This window comes from Alligator sinensis, unplaced genomic scaffold (assembly GCF_000455745.1).
Source record: "Alligator sinensis unplaced genomic scaffold, ASM45574v1 scaffold567_1, whole genome shotgun sequence".
Lineage (NCBI taxonomy): Eukaryota > Metazoa > Chordata > Crocodylia > Alligatoridae > Alligator > Alligator sinensis.
In genome coordinates, this window is record NW_005842049.1 from 1,483,737 (window position 1) to 1,507,806 (window position 24,070).

Here is a 24,070-nt window from a genome sequence, read left to right on the forward strand (position 1 = left end):
GTGTTCTGCACAAATAGTTTTTATCCTTGTTGTAGAAATTGCCTTTTCTCAGAAAACTGGTTGTTGACCATAAACCTTTATCATAAATTTTTAGACAACTTTAGATGTCCCTGAGTGCCTTGAATATAAAGACATTGAGTATGTCGCAGTCTGCAGTGTTCTGCAGGAGACTAATGAGTTCTTCATGTTATGATGCTTGACCTCCCCTCACCCCCTCAAAAAAGCCCCAAATAAAACAGAACAATTATTGTTCCTTTGTGCACAGTCTATTTACTGGGATTAGTTTTGAAATACATAATTGAGATGCAGGATAAGAACACCTTATTTAGGGACAAGAGGCTATAAATAGGTGAGTAAATAAAAGGAAAAAAAGAAGGAAACTTAAGCTAAATATAAAGGAAAGCTTCATGGAGTATAAGGGACCTCCACATCATCTACTTTGGCCTCCAGTGTAACCTTTAATTATGAAATTCTCCCCAGTGATTTCTGTCAGGGCCATACACTGTGCAGTAATCTATTAAGGAAAGTGTTGGAAGTCTCTTCTCTTAAGATATTTTGAACCTCATTTGACATAGTGCTTGAAAGAAACTAGACGGGACAGAGATGTATTAGCAAAGACAGGGATGGACTGCAAGGCCTAGTAGATCCCTTTGATTTCTGTTTTCTGTGGTGAGGAATAGTCTCTGACTTGTATAAATATCTGTTGTCTTCGTTGTGGAAAACTTTTGAAAAATTATATCAAGTAATTTCAGCCACCGTTCTGCATTATGCATCAAAGTATTGCCTATACTTCCCTTGCTCTCTAGAGGGAAACTGTTATTACTGTTGCCAGAAACAGTGGTGTTACACAGTGCTGCTAACACCACTGATGTTCTCCAGGACAGGAGAGGCGATAGGGGGAAGAAGCAGACATCCTGCCTACTCCATCAGCAACTGTAATATCAAAGCATAAATAGAACGTGAAAATAACAAGGGCCAGTCGATGTCTGCTCTCCACATTACACTTGCAAAGAAAAGGGTCAGCTCACAAATGTTGGGAATTTCAGACCAAATAGTGCTATGGAGGTTTTAAGTCCATTCCTGTTAAGTGCTGTATACAAGAAATGTGGGGGTGCTTTGTGATTAAAGCCCTTCACAGTGTCAGGACTCTAATTCATCTATCTTTTTATTTTGCATATTGTAATAAAAACATCCATTTTGCTAATGAAATGTGGAATAAACGGATACAGAGATTTATTCATCAGTGGCACAAAATAATTATTCTTCAAAGTATCATACATTGTTAATGAGCTTGTGGTAATGGTTCTTACCCAATATCAGTCACCATCTGTGATTGCTATTTCCGATGGGGGAGGGGAGTAGGAATGGCAATGGGATGAATTTACAATATACATTAGGAGTCAACTAGACCTACTGTAGATGATTAATTTGCCTTTGATTATAACTACACACTGAGTGAGAGAAAATTAGTTTCTTTGATTTGTTGGCACAACATGGGTTTGGGAAATGGCCATGGGAAGTTAAAAACAAAATTAAATTACATTTATTGAAATGTAAAACATGCAAAAGTTGATGGAATTTAGATGAAGAGGATGAAAAGAGCATAAAATGGCACTTGAGTTGGTGGTGACATGTAATTCAGCAAAAATTCCATTTTAAATCAGTTAAAGCAATGCTTGCTAATGTGCTAGGCTTTTGTTTTGCCTACAAGATAGAAGTAGTGGTCAGGGATGCTACTCAGTATTTTTATTTTTGCTTCCTGTATTAAAAACTGATATATAGCGATTTCATGTGCTGTTTAACTGTTATCAGGGCAGCTGTATTGCTGTGGTGACTGAAGAGATTTTTCTTTATGTATATACATAAGTGGTTTGTATATATAAGGCAAAGCTTATTAGGAGGCTTAAGGGACATAGTATAAAATATGCATTTGTATATCACAGTACCATGCAGAGATGCCCCAAGTTAGGTGGGAATGTGCTCAATCAGCGTTATCCATCTTGCAGCCCATGGGTTTCTACTGCCCTTACACTCTCAGCTTCATGTGCTTTCCTTCATGGGTCCAGGCACAACTGCCCCTGACCATTGCCTGCTCATGCTGCTGTTGCCACTGCTTCCCCCTGGGCTTTCTCTCCCTCCTGCAGCTTCTGCTTTTTGCCAGCCTCCAGAACTTGGAAGCTAAATGGAAGTTGGACAACTCTATGCTAAATCATAAACCAGAAACTGGAAATTTCAGGGCTGCACTGGCTGAGCTGTCCAAGCTAGGTCTGCATGGACTAGTCCTGGAACCAGAAAGAATACCTTAGTATAGTGTCGTGCCTGTGCAAATGAATCATGCTTCTCAACAGAGCTAATAGCCCCAGGTACAGAAAAGTGCTAATAAAATGACACTGCTTTTGGTTCCAAAGCTAGCTTCCTTGAAGCTCAGGTATGTCTGCCTTGCATTTCTTTCTGCTGCATAAATGTACCCTTAGGTAATGTATCTATACTTCACTCTTTCTATTTACATAATGGCCTTCTGAGTATCTCAAGTCCTGTCCCTGCCTCTGAAGCCAGGGAGAGTTTCATAGCTTTGGCAGTGGTATTCCACTTCTTCATCAGCCTGTGGGGTATAGACCTACTTCAGCTGATGAACTGCACTACAAGTTGTATGTATGCTCAGTATCTGCGTAGGATCTCACTTGAAGACATGGGGATGTATAAGAGAGCAAGTTCTGAAGGATCTAAGAAGGGGACTTCAATTTTTTTGCAGCAAAGAACTCTAAACTACAAGGCATTTTCATGACTGTGAGGATAAAGCAGAGACAGCAGATAGTAATGAAACAGAGAGAGAGAGAATCATCTATTGTACAAATCTTCCAGTCTTTCACCAAGCAATAGGGTATTTCAGCCACTAAGTACAAGTTGTGTATGCTCACTGTGCACTCAGGATCTGGTCTGAAAACATTATGGTAACCTATATTGAGAGGAATGTGTGTGGGTACATGAGAGTAGCTATACAAAAATAAGAAACGAAACATTTTAAAACACAATCTCAGTTTTATTCCTGACATAAAATAAAATCCAGGCTCTTAGATTTAAAAAGGAAATAAAGTCCTAGTGCACTGTATTGGAAGGTTTTCAGTGCCTGTCTCTATTTTGAATCTCATAACATATCTTTTCCTCACAAAGAGATGCTCATTCATACCTTTTCATTCCATTTGCTGTTGCTTATTTTCAGCTGTCACAGCCTCCCCTGCAGATGTTGTGTTGTTTAAGATGTGAAATCATACTAAAAAATGCTGTTGCCGGCTTGCAATGTGTTACATTTTATGTACCGAATACTGATTTGGTTTTGTTTCTCCTATTGCAGACTAAAGGCTCTTCAACTATAACACCATCAGGCACCCAGAAGAAGGTAAAGAGGACTCTGCCCAACCCACCTCCAGAAGATACAACAACAGGGACCCAGTCAGCATACAGTACTGTGGGTTCGGTTTCCCGCAGAAGGATTTGTAGGACCACCACAATGGCCAGAGCCAAAATTCTCCAAGATATAGACAGGGAGTTGGATCTGGTAGAACGGGAATCAGCCAAGCTTAGAAAGAAGCAAGCAGAGCTAGATGAGGAAGAAAAAGAAATAGATGCCAAACTGAGGTATCTGGAAATGGGTATAAATAGGAGAAAAGAAGCCTTGTTAAAGGAAAGAGAAAAGAGAGAGCGTGCCTATCTCCAAGGAGTAGCAGAAGAACGAGACTACATGTCAGACAGCGAAGTTAATAATACCAGATCTACCAGAATAGAAACTCAGCATGGCTTGGAAAGACCACGAACAGCACCACAGACAGAATTTAATCAATTTATGCCACCTCAGACCCAGCCAGAAACTCAGTTTGCTCCTGCTACAAGCCCTTATACACAGTATCAGTACTCTTCTCCTGCCCTGCCCACTCAAGCACCAACACAGTATACACAACAGTCACATTACCAGCAGCAGCAGCCTTTATATCATCAGCAGGTTTCACCCTATCAGACCCAGCCAGCTTTCCAGGCAGGAGCTACTCTATCTTTTACTCCCCAACCTCAGCCTCCACCAACCCAACAGCCGTCCTACCAGCTGCCTTCACAAATGATGGTGATACCACAAAAGCCAAGGCAAGCTGCTTTATATTTGGAACCTAAGATAACCACAAACTATGATGTGATTCGCAATCAGCCTCTCATGATCGCTCCTGTTTCAACTGACAATAATTATGCAGTTTCCCAGCTTGGCAGCAAATACAATACTTTGGACTTAAGGATAGGGCTGGACGAGAGAAGTAGTATGGCTAGCAGCCCTATATCAAGTATATCGGCAGAGTCATTCTATGCAGACATAGATCATCACCACGCTCCACGAAATTATGTGTTGATTGATGATATTGGGGAACTTACAAAGGGCACAGGAACACTCAGCTCTGCTTTTAGCCTCCATGAGAAAGATCTTACAAAAACAGATCGACTCCTTCGAACCACTGAAGCCAGGAGGGCTCAGGAAGTGACAGACTTCCTTGCACCATTGCAGACTTCTTCAAGACTGCACACTTACGTTAAAGCTGATGAAGACCCCATGGAAGACCCTTATGAGCTGAAGCTTTTAAAGCATCAGATCAAGCAGGAGTTCCGCAGAGGTGCGGAAAGTCTTGATCACCTTGCTGGCCTTTCCCAGTATTACCATGCAGATACCGGTTACAGGCATTTCCCCAAATCGGAGAAATATAGCATAAGTAGGCTTACCCTTGAGAAACAGGCTGCCAAGCAGCTCCCAGCAGCCCTCCTCTACCAGAAACAATCAAAGCAAAAGAAGGCTTTGATAGACCCCAAATTATCAAAGTTTTCACCTATCCAAGAGAGCAGGGATCTCGAGCCTGATTATTCAAGCTATATGACTTCCAGTACTTCATCACTTGGGGGAATAACCTCCAGAGCAAGGCTTCTTCAGGATGATATCACCTTTGGCCTCCGAAAAAATATCACGGACCAACAGAAATTTTTGGGGCCATCGCTGACATCATCCATTGGAGCAAGCCTTGGGTCTGCACTAGGTCCAACAATGAGATCCACATTACAAGATGAACCTGATAAGTCGTATAGTAGTGGCAGTAGATCAAGGCCATCATCCAGACCCTCCTCAGTCTATGGACTTGATTTATCCTTAAAAAGAGATTCCTCCAGCTCCTCTTTAAGATTGAAAGCCCAAGAGGCTGAGCCACTAGATGTTTCCTTTAGTCATGTAGCACCTTCTGGAAGAACAAAACCAACTAGTCTGCCCATTAGCCAAAGCAGGGGAAGAATCCCAATAGTAGCACAGAACTCAGAGGAAGAAAGCCCATTAAGTCCTGTTGGTCAGCCAATGGGAATGGCTAGAGCTGCCGCTGGCCCCTTGCCACCAATATCTGCAGATACCAGAGACCAATTTGGATCAAGCCATTCACTACCTGAGGTCCAGCAACATATGAGGGAAGAGTCACGGACTCGAGGCTATGATCGGGATATAGCATTCATCATGGATGATTTCCAGCATGCCATGTCAGACAGCGAAGGTAAATTAGGCCTCAGACTGCCATGTAACTGTCACAACACAAATCCTCATTTCTATGCATGTTTCTAATTTTATCATTCTGCAAAAACTTGTTACTCTTCTTGTTCCTTTGTACTTCTTTTGTGTATCTACCTTTTTTGCTTTTGTTTTGTTTCAGTTTGGGTTTTAAATGACTCTAAAAGCTGATTCTGATGGTGCTTCATTATAATAGTATGCTCAAATTATCGGTGGTTGATTTCTTTTCTTTTGGTTTGCTTGTGCACTTTTTATTTGTTGTTATTTGTATATAATATGTGCCCCTTGCACTCTCTTTGAGTCCATAAATGGAACTTTTTCCTGTAACTTTTGGTCAGTGAAATGTTCTCACTAGTTTCTCCTGGGCTTTTGAAAATAACCAGTACAGTACCTAAATCCTTAAAAGTAGTTGAATTGGATGAGAAAAGTTTGATGCAATCTAGGGTTCAAATATTAATAACTTAAATTCCTAAGGCACCACATCAAGCTGAAATTACAGCTCATAAATCACAGTATATACACAAAGTAGATACTGTGCATTAGATCCGTAAATAATTTAATGTGATAGCAAATAGACATTCTGAGTGTGGTTTGTTAAAATCCGTCTTGTATGGATTCCTCTGCCATCACAATTCTGATTATGTAAAAAAGATTTATTGTTTAGTCGGCATGAGATAACCTCATTCTTCAATAAACTTGCATAAAATATTTCAATTGTATTGACGGATTATCCAGCTTAACTGGTTTTACATGGACCCCATATACTACCTCTGCCAGATAAACCCAAAGGCTTATCTCACTTACATTCATGAAGAAGAACCTTTCTGATGTATTATAAATAGTGAACTTAAAAAAGTGTGTCTTTTAAATAAATGCACCAGGATGTCAAGCTGGTGTTGAACACTACATAACTGAAAATTATGTATCCACTTTGTTTCACTCCATTCATTTTTAGATATATTTTAAAGCTGTAAAAATGATAGAAGTCACTTTCAAAGAGAATGAAATTCTCATGTTTAAGTTGTATGTACTCCCTTAACTTTTTCTTGTGTGTATTTACTGCACAATAAAAAAAAGAAACTTTGCATGTGCTACATTATTTGTAAATGGCAATAATTACCTCAAAAGAAATACTTTCATAATTGTAAAGTAGACTGATTTATTCTTTTTTGTTCATTTGTATAACCTAGCATCCCTATTGCTTCTGCTACTAGCTTATACGCTTTGCATTCCAAAGAGGAAATTCTTAGTTTAGCCATAAAGTGTGTTTGCTTTTGATCTCACGGTATTGCAAATTGATATATGCCAGGTTATAGCTGTGTAAGTTTTTTTTTTAACATATTTGTTTCATTTTTACAAATGAAATGTCTGCTCTTGAAGGTGACATTTCATAGGAGGTACAGGGTTGCTAATTTTTGTGATTTTATCACAAGTCTTTGGAGAACTAGTGATTTTCCTAAAGGCATAGCTTTTAAAATCCTATAATTAAACCAGAATCTATTAGATAACTGAAAAGAACCCCCAAATCATAACTATTCTTATTTTTCAATCTCTTTTTTTTTTTAAAGTCCAACTCATTATTTTTGGGAACCTGACTCATGACTTATCAATACTTAAGGTTGTCAGGACTGGAGGACTTAGACAATTGAGCCTGATTCTGCAAGATGCTAGGTACTTCTGTACCATGCTGAGAATCCTCATCCCTTTGCAGAAACACACAGCAAGAGCACATAGCACCTCTCATTGATGTCAATAGATTGGCCTAAAGGATACTGGGCCTCAAACCCATTCAGAAAGTTGATTTCATCTCTACTCTTATGCATATAAAAAGACCATGGATGAATCTGCATTAGCTTATTATACTGTTATATATTTATACTAAAATAAATGTATGTGTTGTTTTGTCCTGGTTGTGACATAGCTTGTAGATCAATTTTGAACCCTGGTCTACATTACATTATTTCTTCACCATGAGACCTGACCTCCATAGCACTACTGCCATAATTACAGGAGGAGCAGATTTATAGTGCAGACTGAGCCAAATTCATACTACATCAATTCAATACTACATCATTATTAAGTTGAGCATACTTTGCTGAACCTCACCCCAATCTGCCCTTCTTATAGATAACCTCCTTTTTGTCCCACACTCCGTAAAACTTGGGGAGATTGAGTAGTGAATCCGTGTCCAATAAGAGATTTAAACTTTCATGGGATGTATTGGGTTCTCATGAGAACCATGTAACTAGAATCAGCATAGGAATCCTTTCCCATGAATAGTAATAACCATAAACATTACTTAAAAGTGCATTAAGTAATAGGCTCTAATTTTTAGTATGGTTAAAACTTCCTTTCTTTCTGTCATTTAACGTTGATGAAAAAATCCCTGCAATAATTGTATGGGTAAGTATTCTGTTACCTTCATACAGACAATCTCTATGTGCATGTGTTGCTAAGAGGATTATCTAAGAACACAACCCTCTTAGCAATACATGCACATAGAGATTGTCTGTATGAAGGTAACAGAGTGCATGCCCTTAAAAACTAGTTCTTACTAGAAAGTTCCATTATTTGTTATTAAAATTGCAAATATTTTATCAAGTAAGGTCAGTTTATGACCATGTCCTGATAAGGGCTTCCTGAACTGAAACCGAACGAAAATATCAATTACTTGTTCAACCCTTGGCCTGATGCTCATTCTGTGTCTTGATCAGCATTAAACCTTTGATTTACTGTAATTTCTCTGTGTTGACCTAAAGCTGCCAGGCATGTTTCTCTTACAGATTTTTAAATGTGACTCACACATTTTGAACCCTGGTCTTAATGTAGACCAGGGTTCAAAATTAAATTAGGCGATTGTGGCGTTGATGCCTGCATAGTCAGATGGGTCGAAAATTGGCTGGAGGTCCGCACCCAGAGAGTGGTGGTGGACATGTCCCTGGAGAGAGGTGGGCAGTGGAGTCCCCCAGGGCTCGGTCCTCGGGCCCACACTGTTCAACATCTTCATCAGCGACTTGGACAATGGGGTGAAAAGCCCCTTGTTCAAATTTGTGGATGACACTAAGATGTGAGGAGGAGAGGACATGCTGGAGAAGAGGGACAGGCTACAACTAGATCTGGACAGGTTACAGGGGTGAGCCAATGAGAACAGGATGGGTTTCAATATGGACAAGTGCAAGGTGCTGCACCTGGGGAGGAAGAAGTAGCGGCATACCTACAGGCTCGGGAACCCCCTTCTTGTCAGCACAGAGGCAGAAAAGGATCTTGGAGTCATTATTGATTCCAAAAGTAACATGGACCACCAATGGGGGGACGTGGTCAGGAAGGCTAACCGCACCTTGTCATGCATCCGCAGATGCATCATGAGCAGGTCCAAGGAGGTGATCCTCCCCCTCTATACAATACTGGTCAGGCCACAGTTGGAGTACTGCATCCAGTTCTGGGTGCTGCACTTCAGGAGGGATGTGGCCAGCATCGAGAGGGTCCAGAGGAGGCCACTTGCATGATCAAGGGGCAGCAAGGCAGGCCCTGCGAGCGAAGGCTATGGGACCTGAACCTGTTCAGCCTCCACAAGAGAAGGCTGAGGGGGGATCTGGTGGCCACCTACAAACTGGCCAAGGGGGACCAGCAGGCTATGGGAGAGTCCCTGTTCCCCCGAGCACTACCGGGGGTAACAAGGAAGAACGGCCATAAATTGACTGAGAGTAGATTCAGGCTAGATATCAGGAGGCGCTACTTCACAGTCAAGGCGGCTAGGAACTAGAACCAACTTCCAAAAGAAGTGGTGCTTGCTTCTACCCTGGGGGTCTTCAAAAGGAGGCTAGATAATCACCTATCCAGGGTTGTTTGACCTAGCATTCTTTTCTGCCCATGGCAGGGGTTGGACTTGATGATCTACTTAGGTCCCTTCTGACCCTACCAACTATGAAACTATGAGACACTATCAGGATCCTAATCCTGCAGATAGATTTTTTATTTTAAGACTGTCAGTCTCTCATAGTCACTGTAGAAAATACATCTCCTAACCCTTCCCTTCTCAATTTTGTTTCCCTTTTATATGGGATGTCATTAGTGTTAATCCAGCAATAGAGATGAAAAATCTGACATGATGATAGAGAAATATAAAAAGTTTAAGTTGAATGCTGCACACCTGTTTAGTGTATGTGATCTTGCCTCCCTCTACTAATTCTCTCTCTTGGGGATGAGAAACACTTTGTGGTTCTGCAGGTTGTGGTTCATTTCATTCTGTTTGCATGTTGACATGAGTTCTTATATGTAGGCCTTAAATCATGGTGTCTCTGTAGATTGTTATACTTCAGCTGATTTTTTTTTTAAGCCAATCATACCTCATCAATTTTTAAGCCACTATATATATATATATTGATTCTCAGTCTCCAAGTGTATATATTTATAAACTTCATGACACCTGAAGGAATTAAAGCAGTCACTGAGAGTTTTCAGTTCTCACGATCACATTGATTTTGCTGAGCATATCTGCACCTTTTAAAAGCATAGTTTTGCAATGAACTGTGCAAGGAGGACTGCTTTACCAGCATGGCACCTTACTGAGTTCAGGGAAACTCTAAGCAGTTGGTAGACTATCAGGGACAGGGTTATAGTGATGGTATGATAGAGCCTCTTAGCCAGCCAGTGGTTTAATTTAGCTCTTCTCAGCATCCAAGGTAAAACAAGTCGTAGTTAATTAATCAAAACAAAACCAGGGAGATACATACATATATATATATATATATATATATATATATATTTATTTATTTATTTTTTAACAGTATATTAGCTTTTAGAAAAACACAGCCTGATTTATAAGCTTTCTCACAGGATTCTATATACACTGTAGCTTTCTAAATGGAGAAGGCCAGCCAAAAATTATTTGAACTGAGAAAGAAGCCCCACTTTAGGGTTTCCCTGATCGTGGCACAAATTATAGTATTCAGCACTAGTATCTGGGACCAAAATATGCCGAAAGTTTTTTAGCAGAAGATTTGATCAAGGGTTTTGACGTGAAATGAGTTATAATGATGCTTGATAAATGTAACAATTCAGTCAACTGACACAAATCTGTAAACAATGGAAGATTTACATAATCATAATGACTTATTAGGATCAGTTAATTATTATCTGGACAAACATCAACATTTAATAGTGTTTCATTTTACTTTATCCATGCTGTTCTACTAGGTAAATAATGTTCTCAAACAGTTTAACACTAGGGATTTGTGTACGTGCATTAGCTAGATCTCTTAATATATGAGCTCAAACACAGATAGATCCCAAAGGCCTTGATGACAGCACTACTTCAAAATAGGGTGGTGTTTTATCTCATATACAGTGTGCTTTTGAAAACTGACTAATATATAACTAGCGATCCCCTTTCTAGATTAAGCTAAATAGGTTTGGAAATAAATAGCTAAAATACCATATTTACCTGAATTCAAGATGACTTCTCATTTAAGATACCCTCCCCCAATAATTAGATTCTATATAAGGAATATATATAAACTTGTTATAATTTTCCAGTATAAAATCTCATTTTCCAGAGGTTGCCTTAAATGTATAACCCTCTACCTCACTGCTAGAGTGGGAAAAGGAGTGGCAGGGAGACTGGCAGCTGAGGGGAACAAATTTAAGACATATTGACCTCTGCCCTCCCTAACCACTATTTCCCCCTGCAGCCTGCCTCACCCCCATGGTGCTTTCATCCCCTGCCACCTGACCCCCCACCCCGGGTCTGCTCCCTTGCCACCTGCACCCCCCACAATCTCTGCTCCCGCTTGCTTCCAACACCCTCTGTTCCCTTTCCGCCTCCCCTTCCCACAGCCTCTGCCCCCTTTCTCCCCTTCTTCCCCTTACCCCTCTGCTTATTGTCAGGCACAGATGTAGCTCCATGCCCTCCTGGGCACAGAGAACATAGAAGTGCAACCCCTGCCCAGCCACGCAGCAGCATCTGGGGCCAGAGCTGTGCTGCCAATGCCTGGCCAGGCAGTGGATGGAGTTTCCACGTGACCCACTCCCCAAAGCGGGAATGGAGCCAGAGCTGGAGAATGGCTGGCAATAAGGGGGAGGAGGGGGCAGAGGCTGCATGGGCATATAATTAGGGGGGCAGAGGATACAGAAGGCAGGCAGCTACTGTGACCTGCGGTAAGGCTGAAGTCAGAGTTGCAGCAGCTGCCTGCTCCTACCCTTCCACCTTCTAATCAAGGTGAGGGGCCTTCTTCCCATGCTTAATGGGGAAAAAAACCTCATCTTGAATTCAAGTGTTACAGTATACAGTATTATTATTTTTCAAACGTCTATTTAACCAGTCATATCACAAAAAAGAAACAAAAACCATCATGCTTTTGCATTTTTTTTAAATCTACGGTCATATCGTTGAAGTGCATTGAGTTTTGTTACTCTAGCAAAAACGGACTTTGTTTAAACTTTTAATTTCTTAGTTATTTTGCTAAGTCAATAATGTCTTTTTCCTGTGCTCAATTTCTAATGATTTTCACAACACAAAATTCAAATTGTCAATGATTTCCTAATTACCTCCAGCTTAGTTTGCTGTACATTGACAGGCATCTACACAGTAGAAAATTTGTTTGGCATATTATGTCAATATTATTTTACCCACGGGATCTGATTCAAATTTCTCAAAGGTGTAAATCAGAGAAGAGCTAGCCAAATGCTCTTTGGCCTGGTCATTAGGAGATATAAAACAGCTTAGATCGACTAAGTTCAGTGAAACATTGCTGTTTTAAACCAACAGACAATCTGGCCTCATAGACTGCATCCAGATGAGTGTGAATGCATGGTATGTAGTGCCGCAGACACGTCTGTGACACCACGTGCCACACATGCTGGCATTCCCTGTGCTGCTACCTTGGAGCGGGTGATGGGGGTTTGACCCTGGGAGATCCCAGGGTCAAAAATCCCACACCAAATAAAAGCAGGGCAATGCACATGGCGGCAATGCGTGCTGCCCAAAACTGGAGCCTGGCTGGTTGGTGCCACACTCTGGCAGCCAGCCAGGCTTCCTGCCATAGCTGCAGCCTCAGGAAACTCCCAGGACCCCAAGTAAGGCTGCTGAGGCTAGCACAGTTGCTGGCCCCAGCCTTCCCTACCCCACCTGGGGTCATCTGCCATGTGCCAGAGCAGGTGTGGCACAGGCATTCCCCGGGGACAAAGAGCAGTGGCACAAAGTGTGCCACTACTACTTGTCCCTGGGGAAACAAACCTCTGCACTTGTCTGGACGAACCCAAAGATGCTATACTTGTCTACACTTATCTAAGTGGAAAAAGAATCAGGTATGCAGAAGATTAATGTCCAGGTCTGTTGTCTGTCCCAAGCCTAAACATTTCCTTGGGCTATTATGTTTAAGGCACAGTAGTGACTGCCAACAACACCCAAAGGAATAATGTGGCTTCCTATGGTTTCCCATTAGGACAAACATACCTATTCACAGCTAGAAGTGCCTTCCACACAAGTTCACAGCAAGGCTGGGGCTCACATCTTTAGAGGTCTGAGACCATCCTTTCTGTACATAGAAGACTCCTTCCTGGCTTTTTTATTTGCTGAAAATGAACAGATCCACATCAGTCATTCCAGTGGAATGGAAAATGGGAGAGCCTACTTCATTTCTCCTCGAAATGTTAAAAAGTTAGCTTCCTCTTCCCTCATCTTTTCTCCCTTCCTCTATTTTATGATGAACAGTAATTTAATCAAAATAAATTTAATCAGTTTGTCAAGCCCCTAGAAATACTCTCAAAAACATTTTTGACTATGCAGGCTTCCTTTGATACATTTTTTTTTAAGGAGTCAACTTGTAACTGTGTAGAATTTCCAAGAAACCTTTCAAAAATGTGAAATCTGCAGTGTATTTCTAAGCACTGGTAAGGGGAAAGGGATATAGCTTTCAATACTTGTGGGGGTTTTAATTTTTATTTTCTTTTAATTAAATATCCATATCAGTTATGACACAAATATGATCTTACCATTTTCATCTGCTTTGTCAGTTTTTATGCTTGAATATGTTTGTCTCCAGTCTTGCCTGTAAGTCTGCTTGAACTGCATGGCCAAATAATAACCCGTATGCATGTTTGCCGTGTGCTCTACAATGTTTCCCTTCTATCTGCTATGGATCAGAACATTTGACATGTCCTTGGTTTTCAAAGCCTATCATCTCCGTCGTGAAGAAACAGATTGGTTTGACAAGCCCAGGGAGTCTCGTTTGGAGAATGGACATGGCCTTGAAAGAAAACTGCCTGAGAAATTATCCCATTCAAGACCACCAAGTCAACATCAAGACCAAGTAAGATATGTATATGGCCTTTTGAGTTTTCAGTAGATAGCCCGTTAATCCTGTTAAAATGTGTGAGCTGATAGGTTTATCAGGATCCAGCTACATTTTTAACTGTTCTTTGGGTTCAGAACCAGCCATCATCAGTAGTTCATGGTGGCATCAAAACCATATTATTTATATGTCCTACTCTTTGGAATGAACTATCCAGGTTTCCTATTAGGCCTTAAATATATTTGAAAGGAATTACCCAGGTGATGTGGGCACTGGATATACTCATGCAAAATGACTCAGCCTAGTGCAATTTAACTTAGCTGTATACCAAATCTAGTTAACACTCTCCTCTTTAGTACTCTTGATCTTACATTATTGGGGCTGGGTATAGTTCACAGTTGTCTATATGTAACAACACTGAATCACTGAACAAAACAAAGGAATTATACCATTCTGATAAGCAAAAATATATTCCAATCATTATACTGTGATAGAAGAAAAGCATGCTATTCTGTATTTAATACTTGAATGTTTTGCTATCTAATTCCTCTTTTATATACAAAACATATTCCATTAATACAGCTGAGATTTATACGTGGCATCAATGGATGCTTCACTAGTTAATTTGGCTGTCACACTGATTGATCCAGATTTTGTCTTAGACTCAGTGGAGTGCATTGGGTGCAGGTGAAAGCAGAATTTGGCCCACTATATCTAAGGTGTACCAGATTAGTCAATATGATATTTTTAATTCCCTAGCTATAAAGGGCCATAAGCTGCTATCATGATGCCTTGAGAATTTAGAGTTTTCAATGTAGTTTGACCTCAGCATATGGTCTCTGTGACCAAAGTCCTATAGCTGTTCAAGGACCTTAGAAAAATAAAGGCATATATGTATGTTTCTCTTTCTTACTTATACTGAGAGCGTATCCACCTGATTCCGTGCTGCTAGAGTCTTTCTTGTTTGAAAAGAGGGTATTTTTTACGAGATATCAACATCACTTGATGGAATGAATCCTGCTGGTCAGGTGTTCTGTAGGATAATTATTTTTAAAGGTTCAGTTGTATTAATAGTGTGGACCAATATGTAGACATTCCCCTGCTCATCTGATCTTTCTAATCTGTTACATAATTGTATCCAGCCACTGACACTTCTAGACACTTGAGTTTCTGCCCACTTGTGGAATCACATCTGTGCAGAATACAACGTAATATTATATTGGATTCTCCTGCCTAGGTATGGTCTGGAAAATGTGGTCAAATGTTTACATTTCTGTAGCTTTTACTTTTGTGACTAGTCCCATGGAATAGTAATGGCCATGGCCACATCTTTGGTTTTTCATCTTAGTTAAAACAGATAGCACTAGTTCTGCTTAACAATTCCCTGTCAACATTTCTTGGAGGGTTTTTTTTTCTGGAAAGCTCCCACTTTCCCTTATCATAGGATCATTTGGTTGGAAGAGACCTCAAGGGACCTCTGGTCCAACCGACTGAACATATGCAGAAATGCTACTGCTAAATCATCCTTGACCAATGCTTAGCCAATCTCTTCTTGAAAACCAGCAGTAAAGGAAATTTTACAACACCCCATGCAGTCTATTATAGTGCCTCACTATTATAACAGTAAGGACATTTTTCCTGGTATTAAATTTAAATCTACTTTTCTGAAATTTGAAGTTATTGCTTTGCATCCTACAGCAGGAGATACAAGTTGTTCTCCCTCTTTTTTATGGGATTATAGTGGGTATCCCTGATTCCCACTGGAAAGCTGATTTCTGGCCAAAAATCCATTTTCATATGTTAATTTTTTTTAAAAGAGAAGTTAATGTTTGTACCCATAAATTATGTTACTTTTTATTTTTATCAATTTTCTAGGGAAAATAGTCAAGACAAACATTTTTCCCTCGCTTTGGCTAGGGGCAGAAATTACACACAAACTGGTATGTGTTTGGAAACTAGTTTAAATCTGTGATGCAACAAAAGGTCAGTGCACATAAACTGCTTTCAAAATGGCCTAAACCAAATTAAGATAAACCTGGATGGATGTAGTATCAGACTTCACTGATTAGGTTAAATCAGTTTATTGAACTTCTGTCCCAGATCCTCTCCAGATTCAAGTTAACTCACAGTCTACTAGCATCCCAGACTGCATTGCACCTTCCCTGCAAACCCCCTCTCCCCCCAGTGTGGGCGGGCTAACCTTGCTCAAATTGTCTGCTCCAGTCGAGCAGGGAGGCATGCTCTTGCACCCCCCACCTTCTGACCTGGGCCACTGGAGGCATGTGGCTGCATTTCTGGCATCAAAATGGACTGTCTGTTCGCTTTCTTATCAGTTCAATCTACACAGCTTATTTTAACTTGTGAATATTGGATCGATTCATCCTTAGACTTTTTGACAGTCTGTACTTAGCCTTAAGTCTCGATGTGCTTTTTAACTGTACCTTCAAATAAATTAAATTTAGGCCATGATTTTCTAATAGAGCTAGTGATTTCAGGTGCCTGTAATTTGGGGAGTCTAATATAAGACACTTTAAGGAATGTAATATTCAGAAAGGAAACCTCAGAAAAACAGTCATCTTTAAGAGGCAGAGAAGGCTAAAGTATTTTAATACTTTTTTTAACTTCAGTTTTCACAAATTAGGTCAGCTAGCTGTTTGCAGCAAGGATGGGGAAAGAGAAAACAGCCTGGGGTAATGGTTGAACAAATCAGAAATTACTTAGAGAACCTATATGTTTTCATGTCAGCAGGGCTAGATGGGATGCACCCTAAAGGTACTGAAGAAAGTAGAAGACATAATTTCAGAGCCCTTGGCTTTTTAAGGAATCATGGAGGATATGTGAGGACCTAGATGATTAGAAAAGGGCCCACCTTTAAGAGAGAGGAAAGGCTGACAGCTATGGGACTGTTTAGCCCAGAAAAGAGAAGACTTCAGGGGGATTTGGTGGCAGCTTACAAATATATCAGGGGAGAGCATCAGGGTCTAGGCGAACAACTATTCAGCAAAGTGCCCCAGGGGAAAACCAGGAGCAACCGTCATGAACTCCTAGAAAAAGATTTCAGACTGGATATAAGGAACTTCTTCATGGTTCGTGTGACCAGACTCTGGAATAGACTCCCAGTGAGGGTGGTGCAGACACCTACCCTGGAGCTCTTCAAATGAAGACTGGACGCGCAACTTGCTGCAGTTATTTGACCCCAGCGGTCTTTCCCACCCAGAGCAGGGGGCTGGACTTGATGATCTCACGAGGTCCCTTCCAGCCCTAAACTTCTGTGAAAGGGAAGGAAGACATTCTGGAAAATTACAAAGCAGTCAGCCTGACCTTGATTCCTGGAAAGATCATGGAGCAGGGATTCATGAAATCTATTGTGAACAAAGAAGAACAAAGTTATCAGGAACAGCCAGCATGGATTCAACAAGATCAAGTCATGCCTGACCAACCTGATTTCTTTTTATGATAAGGTGATAGGCACTGTGGATGGAGAGAGAGCAGTGGATGTGATATACCTCAACTAGCAAGGCTTTTGGCATTGTCTTCCATGATATTCTCATTAATAAGCTCAAGTACCTTAAGGTAGATAACTGGTTTGATCAGCTTGCTCAGTGAGTAATTATCAATTGCTCAATGTCTAATTGGGAGGAGGTATCCAGTATTGTTTAACATCTTCATTAATGAATTGAACATTGGAATTTTGTGCACACTTAACAAATTTGCAAGTGACCCCAAGTTGGGTAGATGTGGATAAAAATGGAGAAATGGTCTGTAATCAGTCAGAAGAAATTCAGTAAGGCAATGTGCAAATTCCTGCATTTGGGATGGATTAACTGCATGCATAAATACAGACTTGGGAATGATTGGCTAGGCTTCTGCACTGCAGATAAGGACCTGGGGGTTACAGTAGGCCATAAGATGAATATGAGTAAACAGCATACTCTTGTTATGGGGCAAAAAAAAAGCCAATAGCATACTGGTTTGTATCAACAGGAGTCTCTCTCACACATCAAGGCATGTGATTCTTTCATTTAGTTTGGTACTGGTGAGGCCTCACCTCAAGTACTGTGTCCAGTTTGGGGCCCCACACTTCAATAAAGAAGTGGACAGATTGAAGAGTGACAAAGGAGTCCAGTAAAAAAACACCAAAAATGATTAGAGGACTGGTAAACATGACTTATGAGGAAAAACTGAAGTGGGTTTATTTAGTCTGGAGAACAATGGTGGTGGATTTGGTAAGAATGCGCAAATACCTGAAGAGTGATTATAAAGAAGATGGAGATAGCCACACATATTCTGTGACTGTAAGGGAGTAAAGACTAGGAGCAATGGCCTCAACCTGCAGCAAAGAAATTTTAGGTTGGATATTAGCAAGAACTTTCTTATTACAAGGTGGTTAAGTATTGGAATTGACTTCCTAGAGAAGTTGTGGATTCTCCAGCCATGGAAATATTCAAGAGAAGATTAGATAGACACTTGGTTGGGATGGTTTAGTCAGGGATGATACTGCTTTGAGAAGGGTGCTGGACTAAATGAACTCATGAGGTCCCTTCCAGCCCTACTTCCCTGTGTCCATGTCAGGCACCTAGAAAGGGTGGTGTTTAAACTTACAAGTTACTTTAAGAAATCTCAACCTTCAGTTTCGCATTTAATGCCCAAACTACTACGTTGAACAATAGAAGGAAATAAATTAATAGTGACCACTTCTGCCTCTTGCTGGGGAGAAAAAAGAAGTGAATTACATTATTTTATTCAGTCTGACTACCTTATCGACAAGCCCAGATCTGCCCAGAAGGCATAAAAACATTGCAGCTCTCCTGCATGTCATTCTTCATCCTGATCATCAGATGAGGATTATCACCTCTGACTTTTTGTCTCCAGCTCCTTCCTGTGATTCCTCAGCAGGACAGTTTTCCAGTTAAAATGCAACCCAGATTAAATCCAACAGGGAATCCTGATTCCTCCCAGTGATGTCAAACAAGCTGTAGAGATGCTTTCAGCTGCAGTGGTAGTCTGCTTACATCAGTGAGTTTAGAAACTTCTTGCATTATTCTTCCAGTAAAAATTCTCATTCCCTTTTTTTTCTGCATTGAAAATGCCAGTATTTTCCAGTCCCACCAGCTACACTGAAATACGACAGCATTCAGTTTAGCATGTATGAATGACCTCTGCTGCATGGAATTAGAATTGCTTGGCTGTGCATTACAGGCCCCATACAATGAAGCTAACATATATTATTCCTCTCTAGCGTGCATGACATGGCCAGTGCTTTTAGACCAGTTTTGTGAAGCAGCGCTAAATGTCTAGGTTGCCATGGACTTATTACAACATAGCATAATAGATGAAATATAAAATGATTAAATACGTTAGTTTCCATAGCAACACTTCTGGTGTTACTTAACATTCTTAAATCTAATCAAATTGCAGTTTAGTTCCAGATCATAACAGCTACTGTCTGTCTCCCAACAGAACAAATCTAACCTGCTTTCCTGAAAAGATAAAATGTACAGTTTGAATCCACTCAATATTTAATCTGTTTCAGCCCCATTGACCCCCACTCATCCCACTTTTCACAGCAGCATACAGAGGCATGACGGATGGACTGGATACTTCAGCCAGTGTCCAGGCTTAAAATCTCTATTTGCTCTTGTCTTTATGCATTATTTATTTGGCTCTAAGAAGTATGCTAGGTACTTTAAGGCATGGAAGAAGACAGGCTTCCTGGGCTAGGTTCAGACTGGAGACCTGTACAGACTTTTACCAGTATAGGTGAACAGAAGTTCAGCACACATAGACAGGATTAAAAATGGTGGAACCTGGCATACGATTTGCCCCTCCCTCTCCCCAAAGTGTGAATGTGCCTTCTGTTTGCTACCGAGCTAAACTATGCCACTTACAAAAAAATGCATAACTTAGATCAGTTCCACCTCAGGCTTTTTGAATGTCTGTAGCTAGCCCAGGAGGCAACTTATTTGACAATAATAATGGCAGTTCAAGCCTGATCCTAAGCCTGTTAGTCAAAGGAAGGACTACCATGGACTTGAAGCTCTTTGGATACAAAGCCTTTACTACATAGATCAGGTGTGTCAAAGATACCTGCCATCTGGCCCTCAGCTGCCCCTGGGTCTTAGTTGACAAAGATGCCACATGCAGCACACACTGGACCGGCCCCATAGGCAGGCCCTGGGATGTGTCCCATATGTGGTAGGTCTGGGATCTATGCTACAGGTGGTACCCATCCCTGCCAGACTGTGTCAGACATGTCATCTGTTCCAGGCACTCTGGATTCATGCTGAGCAGGTGCTACATACAGTACAGGTCCTGAAGCATGCTGCACATGAGATGCAGTCCTGGAGCACGCACCACATGCACTGGATCTGGCCTGGAAAGGGCAGGCCAGGGGAGTCTGTGGGCCTGATCTGGCCTCTGGACAGGTCTTTGCCACTCATCTGGCCTGTGGGAAGTTTGACACTCCTGAGACAGATAATATAAGAAATATACAAAAAATGTAGGAAGGAGTGTGGACACTGCAAGGCACGAGAATGAAAAACAAAAGGCTTAGAAAAACAGGAAAGCCTGAGAAGGGAATATAAGTACAGTACTTGAGAGGAATGTTGTCCTGGAAGAAAGCAAAAAACCCAGATTTTTTCCTGTATTTCCTGTTAGTTTTCCAGGCAGTAGTGCAAAGTGAACCAAAGGAAATGGATTTTGAGGAAGGATTCAAAAAGGAAATTACTTTCTGCCCTGGCATAGGGTAGTGGGGTGATCATGTCTGGAAATCAAGAAGTAGGCAGTTTGCAAAAACCTGCTCATAGACTTCATTTTCTAGCACTCTTTCTCACACATGTGAACACACATTTATACATGTGGATTCATCCATTGCTCTATATGTTAATGGGGCCAGTTTTCCATTGTAGCACACAAGTCACATTTCCAAAATTGACCTCCTATTGCCCATTGAATACCAAGGCTTCAAGGGCCATTAATTCAGCCCCTTGGGGAATGCCTGCTCCATTTTGCTTCCTAGAGCTAAACCAACTTCTTTGGAATGACATCTGAATCAAGCCGTTTTGGGGCAGCATTTCTAGGATGAAAATGGTGCTGAATGACACAAGGGTCAAACGAAGGGATAGAACTGGGGGGGCGGGGGGGGGTTCGTTTTTGGGATGAAGATACAAGAGGCTCCACATGACATGCAAGGTATGAAATGATTGTTCCATAGCTATAGCCATTGTTTAACTTCTAATTTTCAGACTCTGAACAAGATTACACTAAAATTGAAAAGACTTTTCTTTTGAGTGATCCCTTGAATCTCCTTTATCTTTATAAATTCTCTAAAAATCTGATGACAAATTTTTCATTTCTATTTTTAGATTAATTGAAAATCTCATCATCTATCCCACTATGAGATGAATCATCAGCAACCACTTCACTATAGGTCAAGAGATTTTTCTTTACGCAGTTTAGCAAACAATTAGTCATCCTTTCAGTCACTGAGCAGTATGGTATGTGCTAAATGACAGAGAATGACTAGTATGCAATGTGATGCCACATTAAATGTGGACTATTAAATGTGAATAATTTAGAAAAGTATTGGCTCCCTATCTGGACTGCTTTCTTGAACTGGAGTGGAGACCTTGTGAGCTTGTGTTCTTGGAGTTTCTCTCAAATTCTTCCCTTTCAGACTTGCAAATTGTCAGGGGTCTTCAAATGCACAAGACTGCCTTCATGGAAAATGTGGCTCTCATCTTTTGAGATCCCTTAATATTATTAATTTTGCCATGTACAGTCTCCAAATCTTTGTTCAGAGTTCCCATGTAACAGAGAATGAGAGAAAGAAAGACAACAACTTAATATGGATAGGGGCAAAATTAGCTTATCTATGAAAGTCCAAATTGGTTACTTCTGCAGTGTTAGCTTAAGGACACACAGGGTGCATATACACATGTACTTTACTGTAGAGTTGACTAATTAGCTCTGTAGTAAATTAACTCTGCCATTAGATAGTACTGTCGGTGATAGTGCTATCTTATGGCAGAGTACTTAACTCTTCCGAAACCCACATGTAGATGGTGACAGGGGCTGGCTAGGACACAAGGGTGCTAAAGTACAGGGGGCTGCCTGCTGCCTAGGCCCACATTTTAGCACTCTCATTCCCCAGCCAGCCCCTCTGCTGCCTGACACTGCCACCCAGAGCCCAAGGCTGACACCCCTGGGCTCTCTGCCAGCCTGGGGCTGCTCTATCCTGGATCAAAGTACTGCTGTTCTGGGCACACGTGTAGATGCTGTGCCTGGGAGCAGCTGACTGGCACGAACTGCATTGGAATGTATCATGTCATCTTAATGGCACACATAGATGTACCCACAATGTAAGAAATAGCCTTCTGCCTTTGCTTCCGTTGCCTGATTCCTGTGTCTGACCCGGATAAAACTAGTGATGAAGTCAATGGTTCTTAATGAATCGGAGAACTCAGGGACAAATGGTCATAGTGTCAGTCCTTATTCATAGTGAGCACTGAGAGCAGAATTTCATTTCCCTGTGTATACTGCTATACAAGGCTCAGCTTGTGTCCAACCCTGAGTTACTGAATTGAAGTGTAAGGGTGATTCTATTATCCGCTTTGAGCACAAGTGCTCCCATTATAGCAATAGAACAACATCTGCACATCTCCGGAGGGCAGATAACTCAATAGTTGATTACAAGCTGTATTTAGGTTGTCCCCTAAGTGAAAAAAAATTCCACCCCTGTGTATGCAAATCTAGAGACATTACACTCCCCAGTAGATGGGGCAAAACATCCCATGCCCCTCATCATCCATTGTCTACACAGAGGAGCATGAAAGCAAATGTCTTTGCCAAGATTGTAGGGGCAGGCTTCCAGCTGCAAACTCCATCTTTGCACATTTAACTATTAGCTTATGCAACTGTCAGGCTGCAAAGGTCAAGGCTGCAGCATCTGGCTCAATTATTGGTGGGGAAGAGGTGTGAAATCATTAAAAACAGAGCTCAGTCAGGCTTCATGGAACTGGTCACAGCCTTCTGAATTTGTCGGAAAGAATGTTTTTGGCTTCCAAAGGTGGAAGATGCAACTATTGAGGGAAGAATTTCTGTATATGCATTTTCCATCCATTTACTTAATAAAGCCCTGAGGAGCTTTACTGCCCTGTCCTGTTTATGCTATAGGACTCTGTCTGGCTCCCTCTCGATCCTAGATGCATTGAGAAAAGTGCCTGGGTGCCAGATAACACCGGGGGAAAAGGATGTTCCTATTAAACAGTTCATGTTTTACAGTTCCAGAAGGCTTCAGCAAGTTTACCCGTGTTCCCAGCTATTTAATAACACTGAGTTAATTCAGCTTTTCAGAGCAGCATTTGTTGACTACAAACTTGTAACATGTAACCAGAGTCAAAGTTTCTGGAACACTTTCGTCTTCATTTTCCCTGTTACTCACTGGGATGCAGTCCTCTAGGACTTGCAAAGTACTATGCTGAAAATGTGATCTGAAGTCAAAATCAGCTGGAAATGTAATACAAGGAAGGACTGGAGAGCACTGGTAAAGGTAGAAATTATCCCACCCTTACTGGACAATTATGAGCAGAGCAGAGGGAATGCCTGTTCCCTGAACTCTCTGAACACTGATCTCAGGTCAGAGATGGCTGAGAAATTCCTTGTTTATCCAGCGAAGCCAATATCCCATCTGACTGGTGCAGCACGGTAGCAGCTGCAGTCCTGTGACCTGGATTTAGGTTTGGGAAATGCAAATTTCCTCTACACCTGCTTCTCCTCTCACAGAGGTCAGATTTACACTGACAGGATTTCATTGCCTCCAATGAGTAATTCATTTACTGTGGAGGACTCAAGGGACCATCAGATTTGAAGCCTACTTATTCAGTTCTGATGCAAGTGAATGGAGTTTGCCTACAGAAATGGCCAGAGGCAGAACAGGTGAACAAGTTAAATTCTTAAAGTCTTTGTCTTAAATCCATTTAGATACTTTACTTATATGCACAAGGTGAAGTGGAAACACCCCTGCTAATCAGATCTGACACAACCAATCTCACTTGTAGCATCTGCTTATAGCAACATTTATTTTTTTTTGTTTATTTTTCTGCCACTTTCCTCTCAGACTTTATTCAATAGGCAACAAAATAATGTCGTCTTCAATTTAAGTATCGGTTCCCTTCAACAGTAACAGGAATATAGAGTTCCTGCT

The 24,070-nt window shown here is 41.1% G+C and overlaps 1 protein-coding gene across 1 annotated transcript in view; it reads left to right on the forward strand.

Moving 5' to 3' along the window:
• The window catches only part of PCLO (piccolo presynaptic cytomatrix protein), a 598,913-nt gene that overhangs the window by 354,080 nt on the left and 220,763 nt on the right, over nt 1-24,070 (forward strand). The window contains 2 exon segments of the mRNA XM_025203237.1: nt 3,353-5,561; nt 13,748-13,884. Coding sequence (XP_025059022.1) covers nt 3,353-5,561; nt 13,748-13,884 — 2,346 coding nt within the window.